The 13,517-nt window shown below is 38.3% G+C and overlaps 1 protein-coding gene across 2 annotated transcripts; it reads left to right on the forward strand.

Moving 5' to 3' along the window:
- The first annotated feature begins 979 nt into the window (after positions 1–979).
- On the forward strand, positions 980–4,173 carry LOC148029799 (uncharacterized). 2 transcript variants are annotated; one of them, XM_087687133.1, is made up of 2 exons: positions 980–1,721; positions 3,914–4,173. In XM_087687133.1, exon 1 carries the CDS (start codon positions 1,233–1,235, stop codon positions 1,548–1,550), a length of 318 nt encoding a protein of 105 aa, XP_087543259.1. In that variant the 5' UTR covers positions 980–1,232; the 3' UTR covers positions 1,551–1,721; positions 3,914–4,173. The 2 variants fall into 2 exon arrangements, with proteins under 2 accessions (XP_087543259.1, XP_087543258.1); XM_087687132.1 differs by lacking the exon at positions 3,914–4,173 and adding an exon at positions 1,817–2,474.
- Positions 4,174–13,517: the final 9,344 nt, after the last annotated feature.

The following is a 13,517-nucleotide window of genomic DNA, read 5'->3' on the forward strand; positions in this document are numbered from 1 at the left end:
TAGATTTTGTTCAGTAGGGTCTATTCTTATGGTAAGTTGTATTTTCATTCTTGAGCTTGTTTCTTGAGGATCTGAAGGCTCCAATCTCTTTTGAAGGCATCGAGGTCATGTATATAACTGAGGCTTACCTTCATTCCAATCAATATATCTTTAATCTTTCTTTCATTTTCCATACTTTGTATAGGTGAAATTAGAGTAGTACTATGTTTTATCCATCCTTTCCAACCACCACTGTAAGTTTTTTTTTGTGGACAAAAACCTTTGGGTAAATATGGATTGTAAGAAGCTGGGAAGAATACATATTTTAGTATGGAATTATTAATAATACTTTGTCACATTAATATAGGTATAAAAGGGATGAGTCATGTAAATTTTCACATATTTTGACAATAACACATTTACTGTGTCTTACCTCATCTCCTTGTTCATAGTTTCCATGGCTTCTCTCTTCTTTCCTAATTTCCTAGTCTTTCTCACACCTCTCAACTCTCTCCTTGACCAAATAGCTCTCTTTGGGTGACTCATGTGATCTACGGATGAAGAGACTCTCAAGCTATGAAATGCCATCAGGGCTAACACTATTCGCTTCATTTGCAAAAGTAAAGTCTGGTTGGTTTTCAAATTTGCTCTCATATTTAACTAACTTGATAGTAATTTGTATAAGTTGAAAGAGAAGTGTTGTTAATTCTAAGAGCCTTTAAAAACAAAGGCCACATGTTCAAAGTTACAGCATATTACAAGCTATCCCGGGTGTAGTCATCACCGTCTTTCATAGCAGGTCCTAGTTATCGATGAGGCATCTATGCTGATGTTGGAATTTGTGGATACTTTTTATTTACGAGTCATCGCATTGAGGGTCCATACCTTAGAAGTACTCCTTTGGAAAATGTTGACCCCCTCTCGGAGTCCCCATCTGTCTACATAGCATGCGCGACACACCTTCAGTCTTGTTATCGATTTCATAATGAGTGGAAGGAAAGCTGCTCTCTCTCTCTCTCTCTCTCTCTGTCTCTCTCTCTCTGTGGCTACAGCATGTGCGACACACTTCGTGTCGATTATAAATTTCTATCCGATTAACCCTCGCTACACCCTCATCTTCCTTTAGAGCCCATCTGATCCAATAGCCTCACCGACCATGTTATAGTTTACCCGGCAATATCGGAGCTGCTACATATACTTCAGCCGCGCCATCAGCTCGGAAGGAGGTACGTTCTGCTGCGCCACGCCGTGATATGGCATGCTGCTTTGGCTGCAAATCAGCAGAAGACGTCTTTCCGGCAGCCATTGTCAGCAAGGCAGGGCAGGTGAATGATCTGCCCCAAGCTGCAGCAGCCGGTGCAGGCTGGGGCCATTCTGCACTGAATGTAAAGAACGATCAGGACGTCCCGCAAGCTGAGGCAAACAAGGAGAAGACGAACATGGATGGCGCTAAGGCACACGATAACAAGAAGAGCTGCAGCAGCATGAATAGGCCTTGCATGGAGATGGAGCAGACAGCCGGCCTCGGCTCAAGATACTTCCACATGGGCCTCCGCCCATCCCCTTTGTAATTGCAGAAGCCTTTTGGGGCGCCGCCATCATCGTAATCATACGAAGGACGATTAGCGCCATATTAACACATGGGTCGTGATGAAGAATCAAGGCGTGGATTGTGGGGCATCGCAACTACCGAGAGAGATTGGCCACCCGGCCCAGCCGTCTCCCTTCGGAAAGAATAACATGTGAGTCTTGAGACATGCATCTTGACTGGGAACTCCCACGCATGTTTAGACCTCTTACTCTAGACGGGTCATGACAATCTTTTGTTGCTTGCTAGGAGGACCTAAATGTGACTTTGGATGCCCAATATTTCATGTGATAGCTAAGTTTTTTTAAATACCTTCCATTTACATGAAAAAAGTTTCAAATTACATAGAAATCTAAGTACGTTGTGCATAACATTAGTGAAAAATGATTATTATCACCTTTTGTAAGACATGTCATTTGTGAGATTCAAAATTGTTTTACATGTTTTGATGGGCAAAATAGCCAAAAAGAGGCATGACAACCATCAAATTTAGTCCCTACAAGTCAAAAACGACGAGTATTATCTTTTCTAAGACATGTCATTTGTGAGATGCAAAATTGTTTTACTTGTTTTGATGGGCCAAATAGCCAAAAAGAGGCATGACAACCATCAAATTTGGTCCCTACAAGTCATTAGCTATTGAATGATAAAATTCCACCATCCACCAATATTACATGCCTTCTATTTCAACTGCCACACCTTGGTTATAGGAAAATTTGTCGTGTACATATATCAATCATGTATGTATAAATGCTAAGAATCTTTTGAACGGAAATCTCCCAAGTCCCCATATTTATCATTATTTGAGATCTTGATGTTTTGGGGCTCTCTTTGAAGCTTTTGACAACAAACAAAAAACCACCTTTTTATGGATCTTCAAGAATCTTTCTATGCAAATTACACTCTTACAAAAACCTTGGTTATGTCATGTTATTACATATGGTGGTCATCGTTAGAGTAGTATTAGTGAATTTTGAATGTAGTTAATCAAGATATGGATTAGTACCTATACTATTATTTTACTACTCACTTTAATAAAGAATAGACATAAGAGAACTAACATGTTAGTAATGTGAGGGTGGAAGTGTCTCTACAAATACATGCGTTAACACTTGTTGAGGCATTATTAGTAATGTGTTATTTTCAATATTTGTACTAAAGAACTAGTTTAAAAGGAAGTAAAAGAAGATATCATGGCAATACTCACTATATTCATATATATTAAGTGGATTTTATTTTCTAATTTTTAGTTGGAGATTACAATTACCAAGGGTTTTAATGCTTTTTTACACATGTATAGACCTGTGCTACACAGTGCTCCATATAAAAAGTTGGAACTCTTGTATAATGTAGGTGTTTGTACTTTGCACATACATGCTATGGTGTTATGTTGTTCAAAAGTGTAGGAAGCTCTCTCTCTCTCTCTCTCTCTCTCTCTCTCTCTCTCTCTCTCTCTCTCTCTCTCTCTCTCTCTCTCTCTCTCTCTCTCTCTCTCTCTCTCTCTCTCTCTCTCGTGAGAAGTGTTAAAACCACATATTGGAAAGCACATGGGTTCATGTATGTTGAAAGGTATGCTACATATAGATATTTGTATGTTCATGTAAATTCTCTATTCCACATGTAAGATTGCATATATGTCCTAGTTGTTTTGGTTCCATACCTATGAGTTGTCTTGTATTTATTATGATTTAAGCTATTGATGATATATATTTTATGAGTGGATTCTCTCTCTCTCTCTCTCTCTCTCTCTCTCTCTCTCTCTCTCTCTCTCTCTCTCTCTCTCTCTCTCTCTCCTCCTCCTTGCACTACAAGAGATGAATACAATTTTGATGGGAGTTTTTCATGTTTTCCCAAAAACATTTGCAACATTGGTATACGTTGTCTAGGGAGGTTGTTTCAAGCCACAATCCATAGAGAATCAAAAAGAGAACTTAGAAGATAGGAGTACGGCAGCTCCAAACCAAAAAAGACTCTATTTATTCAATGCAATGCTTCTGCAAGATACAATAAACTGTTCAAGACAAAGCTTCATCCATCATGATGAATCAAGGACCATCAAACTCAGTAAAACCTCTCAAAACCCCAAAGTAAACCCTGCAATTCAGTTGATTTACAAGAAGGAACAAAACTAAGCCCACATTTTGATAGAAAACCCTTCTCAATGTAAGGTGATTCCAGAAGAACCCAAGAACAAGGCAAATAAATCCTTGTCCCCAAGACTCAATAGCAATCCTATGAGTGCCCTTTTAATGACATCATGAATCAATAAAAATGTAAAGATAAAATCATGGTTTAAGCTTTAGCTCAATGATTCACTTGGATGTTGTTTTCTCTTGTTGATGCCAGGAGGCATATTCCACGGTGGATTCCGTGAGGTTTTACGGTGGATTGACCGGGGCTCATACACAAAGAGGATTCTTTGTGCGAGAAGTTGATGGGGACGCCTGTCCTTTTCGGGCGTTTCATTAATTTAGTGTGTACGTGGGTGATTCCATAGCGGGTGATTCCACAAAATACATATTAAATTAATAAACGTTTATGAGTTTAGAGTGCGCACTCGTAATAAATTAAGGTTAGGATTTATTTCTAACCAATTGATTTATTTATGTAGCTGAAGACTACTAGGTATTCACTTTTGTCGGTTTAATTGTATTATTTTACTAACGATTGTGAATGCTTCAGTTGATGTGTAGAGATAGCAGCAGTGGCGGAGGAAAGCATTGGAGTTTAGTGAGTATTCGACTTTTGGATTATATTTTGATAGGAGCCACGCCTATATTTTGTTATGTCTATTGAGACATCGATTATTTATTATTATTTTGTATGCGCCTATGCGCACAGATATGTTATTTCTATTTTGGACATTGAGATTGGGCGTGCCAGACTCTATGGGCACCGTCCATTAGCTTTATTTCCTATTTTTGTAGAAAGCAAACTCAAAAGCTAAAAGCTTGTCATATTTTTGTAAATTGGGCTATTATTGAGCATGAAGATGGAAATATACATAAAATACATGCTTTGTGAAGCGCTCACACAAGGCATGGGGGGAGATTGAACCCAATTGGTCTCTTGCCTCTTGTCGTTCATGCTTTTACATTGTTTTTTGTGCAAAAAGGTAGAGTTCATTGTTCTTGGGGACCTTCCGGGATTCACTACGTGAGCATTCTGCGGCCGATCTGCGCACCAGTGGTATCAGAGCGGAGCTGAGATCAAGAGCTTCCAATCGCTACCAATCTCCGGCGAAGGCGGTTCTCCAGAAACGATCGGGCTCTACAGTCAATCTCATCGCGAACCGTCGATACAGGCAGACTTCTGGCGATCAAGAACCCCTGTTTCTACTGTCAGATCGCGAAGGACCAGGCTCTGCAGGCGGAGGACCACGCATCTACCTCCTTCATTAAGTCGTTGAAAACCAGAGATAAGCTTCATTGTTTTTATCATTACTTCTTTCAATAAGCTTAAGAGAAAGCTTAAGAAGCTTATTAAGCTTCAAAATTTCAGGTCAAGCTGTAAGAGGAGCTTCCAATTTTTCCACGCGGACAAAAAATGCCCCCCCCCCCCACGAAAATTGACGACGACTGTTCATTAAGCTATTAAGCTTAATCTCCTAAATCAAGCCAAGCTCTGCAAGTCACACAGGACAAGAAAGTCCACAAACTTCAGGTCCTGCACCTCTGAAGTCAAGTTCTGCAAGTCGACAGTAATCAAGTTTTGCAAGTCGGCCTAAGTTCTGCAAGTCAGCAACTCTGTAAGTCTGCTAAGTCTGCAACTCTGTAAGTCTGCTAAGTCTGCAACTCTGCAAATCAGACTAGTCAACTAGAGTCAGAACTGACTAGTGCTCAAAACTCCTAGAATGCTTGTTCCTATGCAAAAACTCTGAACTGGAAAGTTGTTCGTGGCAAGGTGTTCTACCTATCTACAAGTTCGTTGAAGTACTTTCAGCAAACGGAGATGGAAATATTGCAGATTTTTTGAAAATTGAGAAAGAAATACCCAAAAATACATAGCTTTGTAACCCCAAATTTGAGCTACGCTCATCCCGCTAACCTGATTTTGAGTGAGAAAGGTTTATTGAGTTTTACAGGATGACGACCCCACATATGGATGATCCTATGGCTGAAGACGACTTACCTGAGCCTACCATGGAACAAAAGCTAGATCTAATCATGCTGCAATTGGAAGAAGAGCGAAGGGCTAGGCAAGCATTACAAGCGCAATTGACAAAATTACAAAGAGCATCCACCGACAAAGAAGAACCTCAAGCTGAAGATTTGATTCGCTGTACCATCGACGCCACTCTTGAAGCACAAACCATTCGCAAGGAATCAAAGATAAGTAAACAAATTTTCAAATTTCGCACTTTCAATGGCATACGAGAAGGAAAGACTGTTTTATCATTCATTAGCCAGTTTGATGACTATTTCCATGAGGAAACTTATCCAGAAAAAGATAAAATCAAGTGTGTTACTAATCATTTGATAGACAGAGCATCACTTTGGTGGACTGTAGTACGCAAGAGCATAGATTGTCCTGCTACTTGGGAAGATTTCAAGAGGAAGTTCATGCAGAATTTCCTTCCACCACAATTTCATGATAAGGCTATCAAGCAATGGGATTTACTTCAACAACGGGATCGTGAGCCTATTCCACATTATACAGAGCGTTTTTGGAATGCACTCCTACAGCTACGCATGCTTGAAGACGTACCAGAGACGACACATAAGCGAAAGTATATGTCTAGACTTCTTGGACATTACTACGCTGAAGTGAACATGTTCAAGCCTACTACCCTTGAAGACGCCATCTCCTTAGCTCACAACACTGAAGATAAGTTACGCGGAAGAGACAGACGACCACAGCAATTCCAAGCTAATGGTAATTATGGATCCAAACAATTCAATTCCAATTTTAGAAGGTTTAATCCAGGTCGTTTCTCATCACCATCTTTCCGCAAGAATTGGGCTAAACCACCTGCATTACCATCCACTGTCAATCCAAATCCAAAGCCTATTCCACAAGCAAATCCAAATGTACCCATACTTCCAGCCATTGCAAATAATGTAACCAAAGCCAAGCCAATAGTATGCTATAAATGTCACCAGCCAGGGCATCTCGCAGCAAATTGTCATTCAAAGAAGCCACCAGCACATATCAACTATCTTAGAGCCATGGACGAAGACGAGCATGAGGATATGCCAGATTTCACTGAAGATGAGGATGATCCTACTACTACTTCCAACACTTTACCAGGTATGCCTACTCCACATTCATTATTGACTATGAAATGTTTGGTGCATGGAAAGGAAAGAACTATCTTGCATGATGACGGTAGTACTCATGACTTTATTTCAGCAAAATTGGTAAAGGAATTGAAATTACAAACTGTACCTACGCATTATCGCATAAAAGTTGCATTTTTAGGCACTAGGTACAATGGCACACAAGAAGTTCAAGATTTAGAGATTCAAATTGGTGCATACATTGAAAGAAGAAATTTCTTAGTTGTCCCATTACAGTCAATCGACATTATTTTAGGAATGCCTTGGAGACACCAGCATAATCCAAATATAGATTACTCCACGCACACAATGAATATTAATTTTCAAGGAAAATCAATTACATTATATGGTATGCATGCATCTAATATTTTTCCACTGCTTTTGCATACTCAAGCAAAACGTGCACTACGCAAGAATACTAAATCATATCTCATTTGGGTGAATGAATTGCAAGCAAAGGAAAATCATATGCATCCTAGGCATAAGGATTTTCTTGCATATTTTAAGGACTGTTTTGTAGAAGACCTACCACCAGGTTTACCACCTTCACGATCAGAAGACCATAAGATTGATTTAATTCCTGGCACACAACCACCTTGCAAAGCACCATATAGGCACAATCAAATAGAGCAAAAAGAAATCCAGAGTCAAGTTGAAGAATTACTAAATAGAGGCTTAATTCGACTAGCAGTTCTCCATTCGGTGCACCTGTACTCTTAGTCAAGAAAAAGAATAATACCTATCGTATGTGTATTGACTACCGAGCATTAAATAAGATCACTGTAAAGAATAGGTATCCTATACCTAGAGTTGATGACCTTATGGACAAACTGCAAGGATCTTCTATATTTAGTAAAATTGACCTTAAGTCTGGATATCATCAGGTGAGGCTAGATAAATCTGACATATTTAAGACCGCATTCAGAACACAGTTTGGCCATTACGAATTCTTAGTCATGCCATTCGGATTGACCAATGCACCTACTACTTTCAGTAGAATAATGAACCGTATCTTTTTGAAATATCAGTATTGTGTGATTGTTTTCTTTGATGATATTTTGGTGTTTAGTCAAAGTGAAAAAGAGCATTATGAGCATTTATCATTAGTTTTTCAATTACTGAAAGAAAATCAATTGTTTGCAAATCCTGAAAAGAGTGAATTCTTTAAGACAGAAATAGAATATTTAGGACATATTGTATCAAAAGAAGGAATTAAAGTTGATCCTAAGAAAATTGATGCAATATTGCATTGGCTTGTTTCTAAAAATGTGCATGGATTACGCTCATTCCTTGGTCTTGCTAGTTTCTATAGGAAGTTTGTATGTAATTTTTCATTACTCCATTAACCAAACTTATTAAGAATAGAATTGTTTATCAATGGACTGAAACTCAGCAGAAATCCTTTGACTTACTGAAGCGTGCATTAACCAATGCCCCTGTTCTACAATTGCCTGACTTTAATAGACCATTCTTTCTAGTTGTGACCGATGCTAGCGGATCAGGAATAGGAGCCGTACTAATACAAGATAATCATCCAATAGCATATTCTAGTTCTAAGCTGAAACCCTCTGAGCTCAAATATTCCACTTATGACAAATAACTATTAGCAGTTGTACAAGCATTAAAACAGTGGAAGCACTATTTAATGGGTTCAGAATTCATGATAAAGACCGACCAGCAAAGCATTAGACATCTACTTAGCCAACCCCAAATTTCTGACCGTCATATCAAATGGGCTTCCTTCATTCAAAGCTTTCATCCTATCATTCAATACCAACCTGGAAAAGAAAATGTAGTTGCTGATGCATTGAGTAGAAGACGTGCAATTCATAATATTTCTATCATATCTTTTGATTCTTTGATTGCTATGAAAGATACATATCACCAGGATATTACTTTTCATTCTGATTGGCAAAAATTAGTTCAAAATAATTTCATTCCTGTTCATTCATTATCATATAATGATGGATTTATGTTTTATGAAAAGAGACTGTGTGTTACTATTCCATTCCGATCTTTTGTTTTGAATGAAATTCATTGTCCCCCATATCAAGGTCATAGAGGTATCATATCTACATTACGCATGTTAACTGAAGATTTTTATTGGCCGCATATGGATGCAGATGTATCTAATTTCGTTTCTGAATGTTTGATTTGTCAAAGAATAAAGAGACATCATGGTAAACAGTATGGATTATTAATGCCTTTGTCTATTCCATCTAAACCTTGGGAACATATTTCTATGGATTTCATTACTGGTTTACCAAATACTAAATCTAACCATGACATGATTTGGACAATTGTAGATAGATTTAGTAAGCAAGCATATTTCATTGCATGTAAGAAAACTTTAAAAGCATCACAAGCAGCACAGTTATTTTTTAAAACTGTTTTTACTAACCATGGATTGCCAAAAGTGATTATTTCAGATCGTGATTCTAGATTTTGTAATAATTTTTGGATTACACTGTTTGCAAATCTAGGCACAAAGATTGATTTCTCATCTGCATTTCATCCAGAAACAAATGGACAAACAGAAGCCACAAACAGCACCATTTTAGATCTTTTACGTGCATATACTATCTCTAAACCTCAGACATGGGACACTCATTTGCATTTATTACAGTTTGCATATAACAATACACCGCACACATCTACAAAGAAAGCACCTTTTGAAGTCATTTATGGATATAGATTATCTACACCTGTTGCATCTTTGTCTAATAGAATTCAGAGTGCTGATGATATTGCTAGTATGCATAATAGTATTTTTGATGAGGTTAAGGGTATGATTGCTAAAGCCCAACAATCATATACCAAACAAGCCAACAAGAAAAGACAAGCCATGAATTTCAAAGTTGATGATTATGTTTGGCTTAGAATAGAAAAGCGTAGACTGCAAAGTGTAGATAGACATCCAATTGTCAAATTAGCTCCTAGATTATATGGACCATTTAGAATCATTCATAAGATTAATGATAACGCATTCAAGTTAGAATTACCATCTCATTGGAAAATTCACAATACATTTCACATTAGTTTATTGAGACCATTTAGAGGCCAATTACCTATCCACCCTGTTTATGAAAACCCACCTTTATTAGAGGAAGAGACTGAAATACTTGAACCAGAAGCCATCATAGACACTGACTATATGACCACTAGAACTGGCCGAAGGTATTCTAGATATCTAGTTAAATTTAAGAACCATCCTGTAGAGGAAGCACAATGGATGCACGCTAGAGACTTAAATGCTTTCCCCACTCTGTTAGCTCCACATTGAGCTAATAGCAATTGAGGTCAATTGCTATCCCACCCTGGGGGTATGATGCCAGGACGCATATTCCACGGTGGATTCCGTGAGGTTTTACGGTGGATTCCGTAAACTTAGATGACCGGGGCTCATACACAAAGAGGATTCTTTGTGCGAGAAGTTGATGGGGACGCCTGTCCTTTTCGGGCGTTTCATTAATTTAGTGTGTACGTGGGTGATTCCATAGTGGGTGATTCCGCAAAATACATATTAAATTAATAAACGTTTATGAGTTTAGAGTGCACACTCGTAATAAATTAAGGTTAGGATTTATTTCTAACCAGTTGATTTATTTATGTAGCTGAAGACTGCTAGGTATTCACTTTTGTCGGTTTAATTGTATTATTTTACTAACGATTGTGAATGCTTCAGTTGATGTGTAGAGATAGCAGTAGTGGCGGAGGAAAGCATTGGAGTTTAGCGAGTATTCGACTTTTGGATTATATTTTGATAGGAGCCACGCCTATATTTTGTTATGTCTATTGAGACATCGATTATTTATTATTATTTTGTATGCGCCTATGCGCACGGATATGTTATTTCTATTTTGGACATTGAGATTAGCCGTGCCAGACTCTATGGGCACCGTCCATTAGCTTTATTTCCTATTTTTGTAGAAAGCAAACTCAAAAGCTAAAAGCTTGTCATATTTTTGTAAATTGGGCTATTATTGAGCATGAAGATGGAAATATACATAAAATACATGCTTTGTGAAGCGCTCACACAAGGCATGGGGGGAGATTGAACCCAATTGGTCTCTTGCCTCTTGTCGTTCATGCTTTTATATTGTTTTTTGTGCAAAAAGGTAGAGTTCATTGTTCTTGGGGACCTTCCGGGATTCACTACGTGAGCATTCTGCGTCCGATCTGCGCACCACTTGTAAAAAACACTGACTTCCATAGCAGAGGACTAGTCAATGTGTCATTTTTTAGTATAACTTTTTTCATTCTTAAAAAAACTTGCTTAGTTGATTTGTTGCTCTCCTTTAATATCACTAGCCTACTCTAGCATGTTCATCACAAAGCTTCTAGCCACGATCAAAAAACAAGGGCCCAATCTTCCCCATCAAATGCATTGATTGCAACTTGTTTGTCTTGTACATGCATGTAGCTCCCAAATTGCAAGCACACAAGAAGATTACATTTTTCCATTCAATCCTCTATATTCCCAACATGGCTAGTCAACTTCTAAGGAGAACATGTAACCTCGATCTCTCAAACTTGCATCATGTTGTAGGCTCCCTAGATTAACACATTTAGGGCTAGGATGCTACACTGCTAGCAAGACACACATGTTTCTTGTCTCCATCACATAAAGCTACCATTCCCCCATCAACTCTCCATGGCTAGCTCTCCAACTTTCCTCTTAACCACATGCTACACTGGCTCTTTTCCAAAATCATGGCCATAGTCATGCTAGTTGAAAAACATGCATTTTCTTTTCTTTCTTTAGCTTTCCCAAAAGCTAAGTCTACAATCCTTCCCCTAATCATTCTCATTGATTGTCAAGTTAACCTCTTTGTCACTTATTTAGGTCACAATGGAACTAGTTTATCCCACTTATCCATGAGACTAGTTTACATTGTCAATGGCACAAACACTTGAAACAGTTCATGTTCACACTCATAGCTTCGACTTCCAACTTGATATTATTTCAACTCTTGATTATCTACTTGGGTAAACTCCTTTCCATATTTTCATTATGTTCCCAGCACGTAAAAAGTAAAATATGAAGGAAACATTTACATGCTATAACACACAACAAATAAAAACACATTGCTAATGATGCTGACTTTTCCATCTCATTGAACACCTGCTCACTTGTAGCCATCCTTTGAGGTTTTGGGTAAGTGAATGTGAAACATCATAACATCACCCCCTTTAAACTTGCACATCCTCCGAATGGGCCACAACTACCCATCCTCATTTCCTCCAAGCTCTACAATTAGCTCAAACTCCTCTTCCTTTGCATTCAAATCTTTTGCTCTATCAGTCATGTCATCCACTACCTCTTCTTCATCCTCTCTATCATTATGTTCTTCCTCTCCCAAGTTATCCATTGCATATGCCTCTTTGTCTCTTATCTTAAACACTTTAATCCTCTTGCCCACAGTGGGTACCCTCAAAACTATCTCATCAAGCTCTGTTAGCATAGAAGTAGCATTGTCATAGACATGCTTTACCATCATAGTGGGTACCCTCAAAACTATCCCATCAAGCTCTATTAGCATAGAAGTACCATTGTCATAGACATGCTTTACCATCACAGTGGGTACCCTCAAAACTATCCCATCAAGCTCTATTAGCATAGAAATAGCATTGTCATAGACATGCTTCACCATATAAGGGCCGAAGCATCTTTTCACCATCTTTTGGATAGTCATATGCTAATTTTCTAGGTTGCTATCATAGACTAATACCCAGTCACCCTCTTCCACTGCTCTAGGTCATAGCTTGTGTCTACTAAAAATATGTCCTTATTATGTAGTCTACCTTCCTTAAGACTCTCTACTGCCTTTTATATGTCATCTGGTCTTCTTTCCAGTTGATGAATGCAAAGAGCTAAGAGCTTCTCCCTAGACATGTCCTCATGCTAAGGGAGAATACTCCAAGTAAATGTACAAATCTCTGTGGGCATCACTTACTTTTGCCCATACATTCTCTGTAGGCATAAATCCTATTGTAACATTATGTGTAGTACAGTCTATACATAAGGCATAATGAAACATCCTTAGCCAATTCATGATCTTTCCACCACAAGCTTTCGCTAAGACCTTCATTACAGGTGGATCACCCCTTTCACTCTTTCCATTACCTTCTGCATTATATGTAGAAGTCAAACCCAGCTTGATACCATGCCTAGAGAAGAGTTCCCTAGCCTCATTTGCATCTAACTCATCTTTATCTAGAGTTATCTTCCCAACAAATCCACACCTCCAAAAGATCTCCTCAAGTAGAAACTTGTATATGATATTGGTAGCCTTTGTTCTCAATGCTCATCCCTCAACCTAGTTGGTTAGGTCTTCTCTATCTAGAACAATGTGTCTCATCTAGCAAAGACCAATTGGCATAGTGACCAAATCAATCACCCACTTATAATGCATATATAAGTGATAAGTTGGATGTAGCTCATCTCTATTCTATATTGAAGAATATAACTAGTAATCCGTACATGACTCAACAAAGTGAGATATATCCTTGTATATCCCTTTCCACTGGTAATATTCTTTGATTTTGTAAAATTTAGCCCACACACCCTTGTGTCTAGTCCATAAGCTCTCATGAAACTCTTTCATGACCTGCAATAACTACATAGTCATGTCTCATAGACTACTATTAATGATACCCTATCTCTCTTT

The sequence above is a fragment of the Lygodium microphyllum genome, chromosome 10 (assembly GCF_053477565.2).
Source record: "Lygodium microphyllum isolate KBCC chromosome 10, Lygodium_microphyllum_v1.1.10, whole genome shotgun sequence".
NCBI classification, from domain to species: Eukaryota; Viridiplantae; Streptophyta; class Polypodiopsida; order Schizaeales; family Lygodiaceae; genus Lygodium; species Lygodium microphyllum.